This window comes from Dasypus novemcinctus, chromosome 11 (genome assembly GCF_030445035.2).
Source record: "Dasypus novemcinctus isolate mDasNov1 chromosome 11, mDasNov1.1.hap2, whole genome shotgun sequence".
In the NCBI taxonomy this organism is placed as follows: Eukaryota; Metazoa; Chordata; class Mammalia; order Cingulata; family Dasypodidae; genus Dasypus; species Dasypus novemcinctus.
The window spans coordinates 40,324,066-40,341,441 of NC_080683.1; the positions used below are offsets into that span (position 1 = coordinate 40,324,066).

The following is a 17,376-nucleotide window of genomic DNA, read 5'->3' on the forward strand; positions in this document are numbered from 1 at the left end:
GCTGCCCAGAGTCATGACTGAGGGATTAAAAAACTAAAGAACAGAATTTGAAGTTGGTATTCCACAAATAGTGTATATGATTTTTTTATTTTCACACTGAAAAGAACAGTCCAATAAGATAGATAATATTATTATTATTATGTTATAGAAGAAGAAACTGAGGCACAATGAGGTTTAGGCAACTAGCCCAGAGTCATGCAACCTATTAGCTGAATGTATAATTTATGTTCTAAAGAGAGAATTTTGAGAGTGAAAGAGGGTATTATTACAACTCTACAAAACAGCAGGGGTGAAAGGGGACTAGCCCATGAAAACTAAGATGTGTGGTTCCCCTAAAATATCAAGGATATGAATCCAGGCTCCTGGACAAATCCCAGGCCAGCTGGGGTTTGAATCACAGTGTTATACCTTATGACCTGCATGACTTTGGGGAAGTGACTTAAACAAAGTCTCTGCTTCCTGATTTTTCCTGAAGGTACTGATTACAATGAGGATATTGATAATAACAATGTCTCGTGGAGTTTTTTTTGAATATCATATAAGATATCCTAGGTAAAGCACCTGGCCAAGTTCTGTGCTAAGAACATGGCCTGGCATAGAGGAGGGAGGCATTTGATCAATTCTTATTGATTGAATTAAGGAATGAGTGAAGAGTGTTAAGGTCAAGGCATCTGCTCAGTAAATATCCACTATTCCTTCTTTCCCTCCCAAATGCTTCTAGTATTTTATGAGGCATTCGATAATGACATATAAATACAAAAATCATGGGTTTTTAAACTATCAAATTCCAAAGGGTTACACTGCATGTATGACTGGCACAACCCCATGTGCTTTCTTTGGGTACACAAATAAAACTAATAGTTGCTTTTGATCCACTGGGACAGTGTATCATATCCCCCTCTAGATTTTTCTTACTAGATTTCAAACTGTGCAGTTGACCATCTAGTGATGTTAAGTGATGCCCTCCACTAACAATTCCTTTTTGATGACTGGGCAATTTTCTAATATTAATGAATCTAGACTCAGATTGTAACTTGTTCCTTCTGAATCCATATGAAAAATGATGCGAACTTTAAATATATCAAGAACATCAATATAAGGAAACAATAAAAAGTGAAGTTTTGAAGCAGCCTTTAAATTTCTTTTATATCTCCCAACACCTTTGTTTATGGTATGAGGCACTGTTGCCCTTGTATTTTCTCTAATCATTTTAATTGAGTGCTACAGAATGTGAGGTGCTTGTACATGGGCAGTGCTGGGTAAGTGTTGGCTATTGTTATTAGAACAGGTTTTCCCATATTCAGGTCCATTTGAGCCACCTCAGTGTATGTTCCATATTGTGTTAAAGTTAGTGACCTTAGGAATGAGATTACCCACATACTGAAAACGAAATAGTTAATCTGCTAACAGCCCCAAGGAGATAGATAATATTATTATTCTCATGTTACAGAAGAGGAAACTGAGGCACAAAGAGGAGAGGCAACTTGCCTGGGGCCACCGTTTTTAAGCTGAATGAATAATTTATCTTCTAAAGAGAGAATTTTGAGAATGAAAGAGGATGCTATTGATAATTATGCAAAACAGCTGGGATAAATGGGGACTTGGCTCATGAAAACTATGATATATGGTTACCTTAAAAATTCAGGGATATGAATCCAGTCTCCAAATCCAGAGTCACACATAAGCCACTCTTGTATCCTGCCATTTTCCTCTATTGGCCTCTATCGGTCCATTTATTTCACTCATCCCCACAGTATTCACCTATGTCCTCTTGCTTGCTTGTTCTCTAGTCTTTACCTTCCATTCCTGCCCATTATTCAGCTGAAGTATCAAATTAACAAACTTTAACTTCTATGTGTAGCTTTTCATACAAGGATGAATAAGACAGAGTCCCCACCATCCAGGAGTTCAATAAGGGCAAAAACCTCATGATTTCCCTCAGGAACAAGATTAGTAGTACCCGCTTGCTTTGATGAGCCAAAGGGGAGAGGCTTAGGGGTTCCCATGTAAAGTGTTTCATGAGCTTTTAGCCCCATTTGTAAAATTTCCCTTCTGCTCTCTGTTGAGCAAATATCAATACCGAATCTGAATCCTGTAAGAGATTGACCAATAACAGTCATGATGTTTTCAAATGAATTTTTTCATTGTGAATCCAAATTCAAAATGAAAGTATTAAAATTGCAAAATGGAAGTGAAGCTGCTTTTGTTCCAAGGTTTATCAATGATGAATCACCTGTTTTTATTGCATAAGAAATCAAATCTAGTGTTATAGTGAAAACACGATACAGTGAATTTAGAATAATTCTTGGAGCATTCCAGATGTGCCTATTTGTTCAGGGACACGGTGTCCTTTGAGTTTTTTTCTAAGTGCTTTTGTACTCTTCTTTAAAAAAAAGAGATATTTTCTCAGTTTTTGAGGAAAGATGCCTCATCATCTAAATTCCCACAGTAATTGGTTTTAATGCATCAGTTATGCAGAAACTACATATGTAGATTGTACACTTACATTTTGCATTTATGTTCCTTTGTCAGCACTGGACATGACATATATATAGTCTAAATATAGTTAAAAGCATTAATTTTGGAAACTTACCTATTTGGTATTCACTTACTATATAAGCCTTAACTCTAACTGTATCTAACTTTTACCTAAGGATTTTGAACAATTAAACTCAGCAAAGAAGGGAAGAGATTGGGGATTGGTCTAAGAGTCTAGTATAGGAACTAAAGGAAAGAAGAAATAAAAATCATCTTTAAGTTACGTTTATTATATGGAAATACATTTTCTCATTAATCACTTGGTCATGAAGAACCATGGTGTGGTTCTAGGCTTCTGCCTATGCAGGTTTGGGGTAAAGATTTATAATTTTAAATACTTCAGATATTTAAAAACATGTATATTGGTAACTTGAAGGCAAGTATTTGAATCCCATCGGTCTATGATGTCATATCCCTTTTTATAATGGAATTACTGAAAATTTAATCTCACTTTAAGGATTGCATTCCTAGAATAATGAATGAATGAATGTGTGTTTTTGTGCAAATAAAACACATGTAATATTCTTAGTAGTATGTAATTTAAAGGACTATGTTGAACAAATTCAAGTGATTCTAATTGATTTATATTTTTTTTTAATCAAGACTATGTTTACAGGTACAATCTAATCTATGCAGTCATAATTTAAAGGCCAGTGAACAACTAATTGAAGTATAGATGGCATTTCATTAAGTGAGTTAATGCATATATAACGATAACATTTTTATAGATTTAATGTAGCATATTAGACTAGCTCAGGAGAAAGTGATGAATAGTTAGTATAGAAATATGCTTCCTCCATTTGTTAATCGCTTTTTGTTTGTTTGCTTGCTTTGTATCCAATGTGTGTAGAAAGAGAGAAATTAGTAGACATCAGGACCTGACAATTTATCCCATGTTTATTTTACTTTATAATAGAATATATTTATGTGACAATCCAGAAAACTTCCCTTTCTTTTCCTCAGTTTTCACATCAGTGAGCTGAAATAAATTTCTAGCTCACAAGGCAACCAAGGTTAGAGTTAAGGAATTTCAAAGTGGATGAACTTAGTTTTTTACATTGGGGCTGTTAAGAAAGGATGTGCCACCCATGTGCTGATCTGTCCACTAAGTGAGTGGGGATTTAGGCTCTTTGGGGACACATGAGTGAGCTAATTATGGACAGCAAGGAGCATATTTTTTCAAAAGTTAAAGGAACTAAAATAATTAGAGCTGTTATCCCAAAGCAGCATTTAACATTCTTCTTTGGTACCCAGAACGCTTTTTCCTTCAATTTTCCGTTACAAAATCCTCTTTTAAGCTTAGTATGTCAAATTAGAAGCCAAATGAAATTCCTTCCTGTGCTGATAATGGCTGTGTATAATAGCCTGGAAGAGCTTCAACAAAATACGATTTCAGATTTCATTAATGTGACACCGTAATACATAACCAATTTAATTTGGAATTAAGCTAGTGGTACAGTAATATATTTAAACATATAATATTGTTAAATTCTTAATTTTCATCCTCTCTTGATTTAAATTACAAGTACCTTCAAAAATAAAATCCACTTATGAGAAGGCTAATTGTTTCCTACTTTAACTTTCCTATTGTGATGGCTTTTATAGTTTTCCCCATCACCTTTTTATTTAAATCCTCCATCAGGCATTTGTAAACATTAATGTAGCGTAAGTACGTAAAAGTTTTACAAATTATCTTTCTTAATTGAAAATATATATTATCTATAAATGCTGAAGTAGTATCATATAGTTTTATTATATATTATTACATATAATATATAACTAATATACATTAAAATATATATTCAGACGTCACCAAAACATATATCATCCACGAGTTTTCTCAATGCATGTTAAAATCTTTATTTTTAGTAAAGACATGGTTCTCCACTGACACATATACATTTCTTACATTTGGTTGTAAGGGCAAGTTTTAAGAATTGTTTTTTATTATTAACCTATTTGATGAATATTACCACATAATATTGACTCAGTGGTTATGGCATTATTTGTGCTTCCTTATATGGATTCTGACAGTTTTGTCTCCTAGAGCAGTATGTCTTTATTCTCCATGTCTTCATGGTGCTCCATCTAATTGGTTAAAAATTGTTCCAAAGACAACATTCAAATGTAAATGCAGAAAATGTGTTCAGAAGAAAAAGTTCAGATTTAAATGCAAATTTCAATCTATTAGTCAGGTGTGGTAATGAACAAAATACATTATGATCTGCTAGCAATTGGAATGGAAATCTAAAACTGATCTTTAATAAAAAGAAAGAGGTCGACCTTGTGACTGTGCCAACCATAATTTTGAATTGAAATATTATTTTATGTATACCTTAAAGTTTAATTTGTCTTATTGTTATTACACTGAAAAAGAAAGCAAGATTTTATATGACTGTGTTTTTCTTTTTCCTTTTATTAGTGGCTAGCATTCAGAAGCTACCTGCAGCCTCTGTTCTAACAGACATCAACTTCCCAATGAAAGGACGGAAAGGAATGGTTGACTGGGCAAGAAACTCAGAAGATAGAGTAGTGATTCCAAAAAGTATCTTCACTCCAGTGTCATCAAAAGGTAAATATATAAAATAAGTTGAGCTTTGTACAAAATATTTTATGATAAGGTTATTTAATAAGAAACTAGCTATAAATGCCATACATCAAATAATTTAGTCATGGTTTGAAATCATGATTCCAAGCTAATTTTAGAAATATAGAGAACTGATCTTTAAACTTCTAGATTTACTACCAGAAAGGGCCTATTAAAATGGTAAAAAATAAAATAAAAAATCAGAATATAAATACAAATTATAGACCTAAGCTTGACGTGGTCAAGTTCCAGTGTTGACAATCTTATTCCAGTGCAAAGCACTTATATTTTAACTTTAGGTATCAAAGTGATACATCTTCCATGCAAATCATTTTTATCTCTGCCTCATTAAAATTTACTTTGATTTGTGGATGCAATTTTGGTGTGCACAAGTAAATTTAAGAAAAAAATCATTAAGAACATCTTCAATCATCTTTAAAATTATTTGGCTTTTTCAAAGGAACACTGTGAGCTAATTCTCACCTTAGAGATTTTGGCCATGCTCCAGAAGATAATTGACTCCCTCCCCCATATCACTGGAAATTTGAACTCTTTAGCTGCAACTAAAGCAGCTTCTGGTCTCATCCTGGTGGAAGAAAGCTACTTCATGATGCAGACCACTGAGAACTCATCTTCCAGAGCCATTAATGTGCAGGGTATATGGGGTGTGTGGGCTAACGTTGCCCTTGCGTGATTAGGAAGGCATTTCTTCTACCTGGCTTCAGTTTTGCATCAGCAAGTACTGGAATCCCTTATAATTAACAGATTAAAGTTTTTTAAGACATAGTATTTTTTTTTTTGCTAATTTTTAAAACATTTTCTTCTTTCTAGAATTAGATGAATCATCTGTGTTTGTACTTGGAGCAGTGCTATACAAAAACTTAGATCTTATTTTGCCCACGTTGAGGTAAGCTACAAAGTAATAAATTGTTGTAATCTTTTAAAAATTATTCTAAAAATGTGATTTTAACTCATTCTATGAAAACAGTCAAATAAGCTTTCCTAAGACAAAGGGATTTATCTGAAATGAAATAGAAAACACCAATTTAATGAACAGGTCGTTAGCATATTATGCATTTCAAAACAACTAGATAAGACAATTTTGGTGTCTGATTATAGCCCTGCGATTCTTTTGTAACTAATCATGACTTGCCTTAAGATTGAAAAAAGAAAAAAGAAAAACTCTGAGTCTCTATAATAGAATGGGTCATTGTAAAATTAATTTGTCTTCTCTATTTATACTTAATGTTACTCTTTATCAACATTACACAAAATTAAAGCACTGTCACAATGACTGGGAATACATGCTTTTGTTCTTCATTTACACAAGATCTCAATTTGCTTCTAAATAAATTTTCAATGACAACTACATTAAGAAGAAAATGCTATTGTTCAATTAGGGGACTCTTTTTGGAAGAAATCCATTGATTTCTTTCCTACCAGACCATAACAGAAACAATTACAAATAGTAATTCTATCAACATTAATTTATTTTATTTACTGTCTGCTATTTTACCAAGTCTCACAGAGAACATCATTCACATCTATTTGAACAACAGTGTCATTGACAACTACCTGTTTCCTTCACACCTCATCTTGGAGTCCTGAGACAAAGTTGCATCCTCCTTAAATACAGCCATGTTTGCAGAGTCTTATGCCCTCATGAATCTTTAAAGCTTCAAGATATTAGAGAGGAGAGACTGAATGATGTGCAGAGTTATACCAGGGCATAACAAATAGTCTAATAAATAAAAACAATTAGAATTCAGTCCAGCAGGAAAATGTCTCCCAAGGAAGCAGCAACATTTTGTGCAATTACAGGGAGTAGTCACAATTCTTTGGAGAAAATCCTTCTTTGTGAATCACTTTATATAGTTGATGAGTCATTGAAAATCCATGACGCAAAACAGGTTCTCCTTTAACCAGAGAGAACCAAGGGAGAGTGTAGCCTTTTCCTTAATTTCCTTCTCCTCTCAATGGAATTTAGTCTTCCTGAATTTAGACTGGTTTATGTCTGTTTATTAATATAATTTTTTTTTAAATCTAATGACTTCACTTGAACTTTTCCAAAGCTTTCTATTAAAATACGATGATATATACAGTAACTCACAGATAAAGTCAATGTATAGTTGCATTGCCTTAGCTTATGATGTTCATGTGAGGAGAGGTGTGCTAAATGTAAAAGTTCCCAGATACTCAAATTTAAACGCTTATTTCTAAAGGGGTCTTGTTTGTGTAAAACTTATCTTTTTAGAATTCTAGACTAGATGTTAGCTTAAAATCAGATGACAGGTTTTAATTTCAATTTTAAAGTGATGAGAGTTTTATCCACTTACCGAGGTCACTCAGGAATTTTCTGCCTCCAGTTCAGCTTTAAAATAGAAGCACATTTATGTTCACCCTGTTAACTGCTGAGGAATATAGTAAATGCAAATGAAATATTCGACATAAAATGCTTTAGATTGTGAATTAGTTACCCTCCTAGTTTTCCAACAATGTTGCATTATGATTAATTGGTTTTATATTAAACCACAGAACTCATTCACCTTTACAAAGGAAGTCAGGATTTCCAAGGTGCATGAAGTGATGCAGTCAAGGAAACTGGCATTGTATCTAGGAATATTAGCCTTGTAGTGGTTCAGTCCTTTTTTTTTAAAATCTTGGCAGAAGCAGTGGCCACTGCCCCTTGTAGGTAGAAAGTAGCGCCATGATTTACTGGACACAGCAGGGAATAATTGGGAGAAGTAAATTCAAATCTCTTCTGTGACACAAATGGACTCAGATCAACCCTTGGGCAAGTCATTGACTTCCTTTATATGTAAAATGTAGGGCATGAACACAAAGGTTCTTTCCAACTTCAAACAGTGCCTATCTTTATTGTAGTGAAATTGTGGTTTCTGACATATTCTTCAGACTGAGGCCCTTGTAATTTATATATGAAAATTATAACATGTATACCTTTTCTTCCTATGTATAAAGTAATTGGGTAAATGATTACAGTTGAAAATAGCTCTTCCTAGGAAAACTATATTCGCCTTTAGACTCATTAACCAGAAATGATGACAATAAAATACTGAGGATGAAATATTTGTTTGTACTTTTAGAAAGGTGAAATACTAGCTTTTGCTTCTCATTTTTTTTTTTTTTCTCATTTTTCTTTTTCTTTTTTCATAGAGCATAAACAATGTACCCACCAAACACTCTTGGGCTTGATTTTCTCATTTTAAAAAATTTCTTCGAGAAAGTACTATATACTGTATTTGGAAAAAAGTTTTCTATCCTGAAAGAATATCCTTTATAAACCATTTTTAAGAATAAGGTACATAAAAGCTGAAAAAAAAAAAAAGGGTTTTGATACTATAAAAAAAATTCAGGAGCAGATTAATAAAATTCATTTATTTCATTCATTTTGTAGTATGTGTTTTACTATGTGAACTGAACCCAATAGAAAAAGAAATATCTCCTTATCCAACACAGAAACAAAAATTATAGATTTGTTCTTTATGGCTAGTTATTATGTACCAAATTTTAGTGAAATATTTTCCTCAGCAATCATCTTCCTAATTATCTGATGAGATTCTGAAGCCAAGTTTCCATATAGAGAAAAATCTTAAGTTTGCTGTTAGGTTTCCAGAAATGTGATGTTTTGATATCATCATTTTAAAACAATATTTTGCAAATTTTCCTCACGGGGACTATGAAGGAGAATTTGATGTAATGTTTTGAAAAGATATAAATTAGAAATTTCCCTTCATACAAAAAACAAAAATAACTGCATGTTGATTCTCTTTTTAGATTCTTTTTCTTCTATTGCCCTAAAATGCATTCAACTATACTTCAAGCCACCATTTTTATTTTACTGTTTCACTGTCTTCTTTCTTCCAATTAAGATCAAATTGGCCCTTTAATTAAAAGATATTAACTCTTTTCAAGGCTATTCTCTGTGCTATTCTCAGCCTCCCACTTTTATTCTTCTTCAGAATAATCTCTTAAGATTAAAAATTATATCAGTATATATAGAATTATAAACAGTATATCAGTGCTCTAAGGCACTTTAAAGGTATGTTTCATGCAGAATTCTCATTTTAGAAATGAGAAAACTGAAATTTGTATTATTTAAGTAACTGGCCTAAGGTTATAGGGTTAGTAGGTGATGGGGTTCTAATGTAACTCAAGTCTTCTGTCTGCCTAAAGCAGGAATCTTCCTCTATATTTCCCTATCTCTATGGCAGCTGATCCTGATTCTTTTAAGCAACGCAAACCATGCCCTTCTTCGTTAGTGTTTTAGTTTCCTGAACTGCTCAAGCAAATACCATGCAATAGTTTGGCTTATGCAGTGATAATTTATTTGCTTATGTTTTGAGGCTAAGAGAAAGTCAAAATCAGGGCATCATCAAGGCAATGCTTTCTCCCCTGAAAATTGGCCTTCTAGGGCTGGGCCCATTACTTGTCACATGGCAAGGAACCGGGCAGCCTCTTCTGAGCTCTACCTATCCCTCCGGGTTCCACTGGTTTTAGCTTCTGGCTATTCCCTCTATGGCTTTCTCTCTCTATGTATAGATTTCATTCTGCTTATGAAGGACTCCAGTAACAAGATGAAGACCCATGGTGTCTGAGGTGGGTGGGCCACACTTTAACTGCTGTAACGTCATCATATCTTCCTACTTACCATACAGTCACACCCATAGGAATGGATTGGGTTTAAGAACATGTTTTTCCTGGATACATACAGCTTCAAACTACCACAGTTAGTAAATGAATACACACATATCTTCTACAGAAAATATTGAAAGGAGGTGACCAGGTGGCCAAGCCTGGGTATATTCAGAGAGTCCTAGGGTCTGCCCAGTGGCCCCAGCTCAGGCTGTTGAGGCCAAGGCCTAAAGCTGTCACTCTTCCTTTACACCCTCATGATTTTGGGACCTGAGAGATGAAGGCTGTCCAAGGGAAGTGCTTCCCATCGTGGAGATCCTGCCCAGACCAGTGGGTCCTTTGGGGAAGTGAGGCTACCTAAAGACAGGCCATATTCACATTAAGTAATTCATGCATACCCACAGCCTGGCAAGTTCATAAACTGCTGGTGAGAATTTTAACAAGAATAACCTTTACTGAGACTAATTTGACAATATTAAGAGGCTTAAGAATGCATTGTCATTGACACAACAATTTCGTTTCTAAGAATTTATCTTAAAGAAATTAGTTCTCTAAAAAATAGTGTCCCCTAGCATACACTCAAGCCAAGGGCTCAAAAATCTGTTGTAAGCAATCCATTCTCTGATTTCTTTAATAAATGCAGGTTCTAGTTTTATGGGGAAAGCTGTCTTATATCTGAATATGTGAGCAATGTGTAATTTTCTTGATAATACATATGAAAATGTAGCCCTGTAAAAAAGGCAATTTAATGTAGCTATTAATATTCAAAATGTTATAAAGAATCTAACTAAGATCATATTCCAATTCCCCTTTAGTATTAAAATGCCAGGAAATATACAGATGAATGAAAAACTCCAACCTTCTCATAAGCCAATTGTAGTTCAAAAATTGTTTTCTAAAAATGGAACAAATTTCAATAATGCAAAATCACATGAATTTGCTGTCAAACGTACCAACCTAATAAAGATAAATGATGCTGAAATTTCTTCATATTTGGGAAATGAACTCATTTGAGTTCCTAATATTATAGGAATTAAAATCAAATGGGATAAGCAATTGAACTAAATAATATTGGAAATAATAGAAAAACGAAGACAGAATTACTATTAAACCATTGCTCTCTGAAGGCAATTGGCCTGAAGTAGTCAGCTCTCTCTAAATGCCATGTTCTTTAGCTTCAAGACCTAAACTTTAGATCTTGCTTGCAAAGAGATGTTGTTGTTTTGTGACATTCTATAACTTTTCATAGTGTCCTATAATGATGACATTAGAAATTAAAATTATCCATTATCCTTGGAAATAACAAATTTGCATAAGTAATATTATTAAAATAGTATATTATTATGTAGGTATATAATAATCAGCATATTATTTATAAGAATCTGAGCCTAAATTGGCCACAGCTTTTGAAAGTGAATTTAAATTTCTGATCACTTAGTGTTTTTGTTGTATTAGGTTCTAATCTTAGCAAACGTGACCTAAAAGTCAAATTAATTTTCAAAGCTCTGAGTCAGACCAATACTGCACCTTGGCAGCCATCAGCTGATTTTAGTTTTAAGAGCAAATACTTAATTTTGATGAAGTCCCCTACTTTCCAGACTATATGAAATTATTTTATTCTGGTTTTATTTAAGTTGGGGAACTTTTCAAAAACTCTCAATTTTTAAGTTATAAAAACTATAATTCTAAAGATGAAAAGAAATTACTGTAATTTGAATAATTTTCAGTAAATCATTAAGTCATTTTTCTGTACCTTATCTGACTATACTTTATTTGTACTATTAGTGCCATAGTCCCCTCCACTGATGTATGGTCTATAACAGTGGATTGCATTTTGTAATCATTTTTTTACTCTTTGTGAGAGAGTTCATGTATCCTATGCAACTTACCACTGCAAAAATTGTGAAGAAAAGCAGCATCTCCTTTGAATGAACAACTCACATATATTAAATGTTAGCACAAATTTCAAGGACAAGAAAGAACTTAATTACTTTAGTCATGAAATGCATTTGGCTATAAGTTCTGCTTTCCTAGCCGTGAATACAAACGTATACCAAGCCAGGAAGCATTAGTAGATGCATGGCACATTAGAAGCCAGCTTTTCACTTATACAAATTAGAATAAATTGATGGAATAAATTAAAGATAATTTTGTACACTGTACACTTTTTAAATGAAAGCTGTTGCATAGCGCAAGTTTGCTTTCATTTCCTTTATTAAGCATCTTAATATCATAATGTTGACATTAAATTTTAAAATAACAAAGTTTCAATATATTTTTTAGTATGTAATTACTTAGCAAGCCATTCAAACATGTATTGAGAACTAAAATGTGGCAAGTTTTATGTGAATGGAGAGGTAATAAATGATAGATACAAATCTTGCCCTCATTGAGCTTACAATATTGTAGAAGGAAATACAGTCCTGCTGGATGCTGTGGTAGAGAAAAACACATGATACTGTGTTGTGACAGAAAGGGGAGAGTACTCACACTCTAATGAGATAAGCAGATCATTTATGTAAATGCATTTAAACATATCCCTTCCTAATTGTATTCCAAACATGTACACCCTAAACACACACACATACATGCACACACAACAAATGCCATATGGTAGACTACGTCCCCTAAGAACGTTTTTCCACTGGACCGGGTGAGTAGTTGATGAATCTGAGACCATATAACCTACCCTGCAGAGGGCTGCATATCTTAGCTATTTTGCTTGCCAGATGATCTGGACCAAAATCTCCACAAAGCCAAACACACAAAAAGAACTTAATAAATCTTTGACAAAGTAAAACAAAACTGTGTATAGAATATCCACATCAGTATTTTCCAATAAACTTTACACTTTTGTATGCTATCAAAGTTACCTAATAATTGTTAATCAAAATTATCAGTCATTGACTTACTTTTTTTTAAAGATTTATTTTTTTATTTCCCTCCCCTTCCCTGCCCATTGCCCTCCCCCCAGTTGTCTGCTCTCTGCCCCTTCGTTGTGTGTTCTTCTGCATCTGCTTGTATTCTTGTCCACAGCACCAGGAATCTGTGTTTCTTTTTGTTGCATCATCTTGCTGTGTCAGCTCTCCTTGTGCACGGCACCGCTCCTGGGCAGGCTGCAATTCTTTCATGCTTGGCAGCTCTCCTTACGGGGTGTACTCCTTGCATGTGGGGCTCCCCTACACGGGGGACACCCCTGTGTGGCATGGCACTCCTTGTGCACATCAGCAGTGCACGTGGGCCAGTTCATCACAGGGTTTGAACCCTGGACCTCCCATGTGGTAGGCAGATGCTCTATCCATTGAGCCAAATCCAGTTCCCCATTGAGTTTTATTTGTAGCATGGAAATGGGATTAAACAATACGAGAAGAAAGGAGCAGATGGAATTTGGGTGATATGTAAATATTTTTGTTTCAAGTAACCAAACCAGAAATCAAATATTTTCAGGTCAATCTGAAAAAGTCGCTTGCATTTGTGTGTTCAGGAGCTATTATTTTCTGGGATAAACCTCCATAATTTTTTGGTGGAGATAGGAAGGTATTCTCTCCAATTCCAAGGCACATATATCTTGTCATTCTTGGGATCCCTGTCAGCTCTACCTGTAGAATCAGGTACCCATTCTCACCTCCCAGATGTGTTCATTCCTATCTTCCTTTGATCCCCTGATCTCTTTTACTCAATAGAGAAACAAGGAAGAATAAGTTGGCAAAAAGAGCTTGGTATTTAGGATTTAGTTTTATATCCTTCTCAAAGCAGCTTACCTTCAATTAACTCATTTACTATTAAGTAAAACAAAGGATAGTTAACCTGCTCCTGTGTGCAATTACCTTCTCCCTAAGGAAAACACAAACACATTTTTGCTTTGTTTTTTACTATTTACTATTAGACTGAATACCACACAGTTTCCTTAGTGTTTAATAATTATTATTTGACAGTATTAAAGCAAAAACATAAAAATGTTTTTAAAAATTTTAATCCCACTCAAAATGTTTATAGTTCCTGAATCTAGTTTACTATAGTTTACCATTGCAGTTTATTGAATGCAGTAAATTCCCACAATTACAGCAATGAGTTTTCATACCTCAGCATTCTTTACTATTGAAATCTTCCTCTGAAGACCATTCCATTATAGAAAACATTATCACAAAGAATGTGAGATTCAACACTGTCTATGAAATAAAAATTAAATGAATTCAATGGTGCAGCCACATTAGAAAATAGTATGACAGTAAATTACAGTATTAAACATGCCTTTTCTACATGACCCAGCAATTCCACTCCTCAATATTTACCCAGGATGTATGAAAATATATGTCTACATAAAATTATTCTTTATAGGGAATTATATTCATTAAATAGTGAATAGATCAACAAATTGTGGTATGTCAGTACCATGGAATATTACAATAAAAATAAATAAAATGAACCATTACACTAAGTAAATGAAGTTGTTTCTGTTTCCTAGCCATATGACAAATACCACACAACAGAAGTCAAAGCACGGGCTTCCCCCAGAGGTTAGCCACAGTTTTGGCTGGCAGGCAATCCTAGGATTCCGTAGCTTTCCCCTCACATGGTGATATCTTCCCTTGTCTCTTCCTGGTTTCATTGACTTCCAGCTTCCTGCTCCTCACTGTGGTTTCTTCCCTGTGACCTTCTCTAAAAGGCCTCAAGTAAGAGAATTAAGATGTGTACTGATTCAGTTGGCCACACCTTAACTAAAAATATCATCTTCAAAAGTTCCTATTTACAATGGGTTCACACCTACAGGGATGGATCAAGATAAAAAATTTATCCCTCCTTTCTGGGGTACATAGTTCAATCTACCACAGAATTCAAACAAAAAAGTCTGTGTAGTTTATGATTCCATTTACATGAAATTCCAGAAAAGGCAAATTTTTTGACAGCATATCCATGGTTACCTGGAAACACAGATGCGGGGAACGCATTGAGTACAAAGTGACTCAAGGGAAAACTATTTAGGGTAAGGAATTGATTCTCTGCCTTGATTGTGGTGGTGAATAGTTGTACACAATTATAAAAAGCATTAAACCCACACACTTAAAATTGGTGAATTTTATTATCTGTAAATGATACTTTAATAGACAAAAAAGAAGAAAAGTTAAATGACCCTATATTTCATACCTGATATGAATTCCCCACAATAGTACATGCCCTAAGGAAGAACAGTTGATTTATTTTGAATCAAAAAAGGGAGATGAATATATTCTTCAAATAGTACAAGTATATCTTTATATCCCTAAATAATAGCATCTGGAGTGCTTTATACACCCACTTACATGTGCAGTACAGAGTTGATGAAGTTTTATATGTTAAATTACATTTATGGATAATTTTTGTAGCTTATAAATACGATTAAAACTTCTTTGTGAGTCAACTCTACTTGGTAAGATATTTCAAAAGGTCAATGTGTTCCTCACACTGAATATATTTAGAGAAAGCAGTGGCCTGTAAATATTGATGTAATGAATGAAAATCAATAATTAGTGATAGCATTTATTTATTTTTAAATGCTATTTGATTTCCTGCTATACCCCAAAGCAATCATTCATCTTAATATATTTTAGAACTAGTCTAAAAAGTGCCATGATAGTACTTTGTAAGAATATTTGTTTTCCTAGAGAACCAAACCCTTAGGTCCACCTTGAGATAAATGAATTATATTCATTTAAACATTGCCTGAAGGTTTGAAATTACAATCCATCTCTCTTGTAGAAGAATCAGATTTATGTAATTGAAAGCTTGTCAGTGCTGTTGCTTTTTTATCTTTCCTGCATCTAAAATGGTAACATTTAGCAATAGCTTTTTTCCCCAAGTTTTCTAGTTCCTGACTGGGTTTGTTTGTAACAATAAATGTAAAGTACCTCCATGGAAAATACTGTGATATTGGTATTACCTTTTAAATATACTTGTCTAAACTGTCTGTATTTTTCTGTAAGATGCATTTATTTAACATGTCATTCCAACATATATTGGACAGTAATAATTCATATTTTATATCAGTCCTTTCTCTTTTTAAAATATACTTAATCTGTTTCAGAAATTATACTGTCATTAATTCCAAAATCATCGTGGTCACAATAAGGCCTGAACCCAAAACAACTGATTCGTTCCTGGAGATAGAACTTGCACATTTGGCTAATGTAAGTATCATCCACCTGGCATTGAGCTGCTTTTAGAATATATTTTTTAAGGAACATTAACAATCATTCTTTGACCTATAAGACCAGGACACATTTTTGTTTAGAATTTTTGTAATTACAGATTAATTAATTTGTTATGAGTCTATATTATATAGAAACAGAATGTCATATAATTCTATGCTTTTTTTCATTATAAAACTACCTTCAATGTATTCAGGGTTGTAGATATATTTATACATATATATGGATATGGATGTGGATGTGGATGTGGATGGACATAGACATAGACATAGACATAGACATAGACATAGACATACACATACACATACACATACACATACACATACACATACATATACACATAGAGAGACATATCTGTGCTAGCCACTGGGGAAGAACAAGATGAATGAATCAGCATCACTAGGTGGTGGGGAAGACTGGCAAGTAAAACATAATTTAAGATACATGTGGCAATAGAAATTATAAACATAAGAAGGGGAATTGATTAACAGGAGGGTGGGCAAGTGGCCGGCATGTAAAAGTACTAAAAAAGCTCCTGATATATACGTGGGTGTACAGGTGACCTAAATCTAAACCTTCAATCCACAATGACAAGAATTCTTTCTTAAATCCATTCAGTTGCAATAGAAATTCTTTGGATCTTGCTCATTCCTATATAAAAATTTAAAATATCCTTATCATTTATATGTTCTTTTTAAATACTTAGATCATTGTTGGGCAAGGGCAAGGAAGGTGATTCTTATTAAAACTTGTATTGAAATAAACCAGTCTTGTGCTTCACAGGTACATATTTGTTCATTCCTTGCAAAATTTCCAGATGTTGACCTTTATATACAAGAAAATTTAAGGATAAAGTGATTAAGGTATCTTCCTAAGTTCATATAGTTATTAAAAGGCATAACAGAATTTATACTCATATCCTTAGGCTACAAAGCCAGTGTGTTTTCTGCTCTTGTATAGTTACTGGTTTCCCAAAGAAATCAACCATGGTTTTTTAAAAAATGTCATTGATCTTCCCTCTGAACCAGTTTTTACTAAGATGCCTCAGGCTTTCCAGATTATTTAATGAAAACTGCAAATCTCTCAGCAATAACTTTCAAACTTCACCAATAATACTTAAACTACCTAGGTGTTTTCCTACTTTTGCTGAGATGTGACCACACTGGCTCTAGCTAACATCAATAGTATCCACCTCCTCAAACCTTAGCATAGACTTAAACTCTTCACTACTCTGAAAATGGGGAGTACTTTTATATTCTTTCTGAATAAGAAATTTATTTATTTGTTTGCTCAAAACTTTGTTTTAAAAATGTTTATTTATTTATTTGATTTTTTAAAAAATGCTCTTCTTGGTGATGTTATCCAGTTACAAGCATTGGGGACAACAGTAAGAAACATTAATTCTCAGCATCA

At 33.6% G+C, this 17,376-nt stretch overlaps 1 protein-coding gene across 8 annotated transcripts in view; it reads left to right on the forward strand.

The window, feature by feature from the left end:
• The window catches only part of ADGRB3 (adhesion G protein-coupled receptor B3), a 735,954-nt gene that overhangs the window by 403,821 nt on the left and 314,757 nt on the right, over positions 1 to 17,376 (forward strand). For all 8 annotated transcript variants that reach the window (XM_023592015.3, XM_058306936.1, XM_004469489.3 and 5 more), the window contains 3 exons: positions 4,961 to 5,110; positions 5,957 to 6,032; positions 15,840 to 15,942. In XM_023592015.3, the coding sequence (XP_023447783.1) occupies positions 4,961 to 5,110; positions 5,957 to 6,032; positions 15,840 to 15,942 (329 nt within the window). The remainder of the gene's footprint in view (positions 1 to 4,960; positions 5,111 to 5,956; positions 6,033 to 15,839; positions 15,943 to 17,376) is intronic.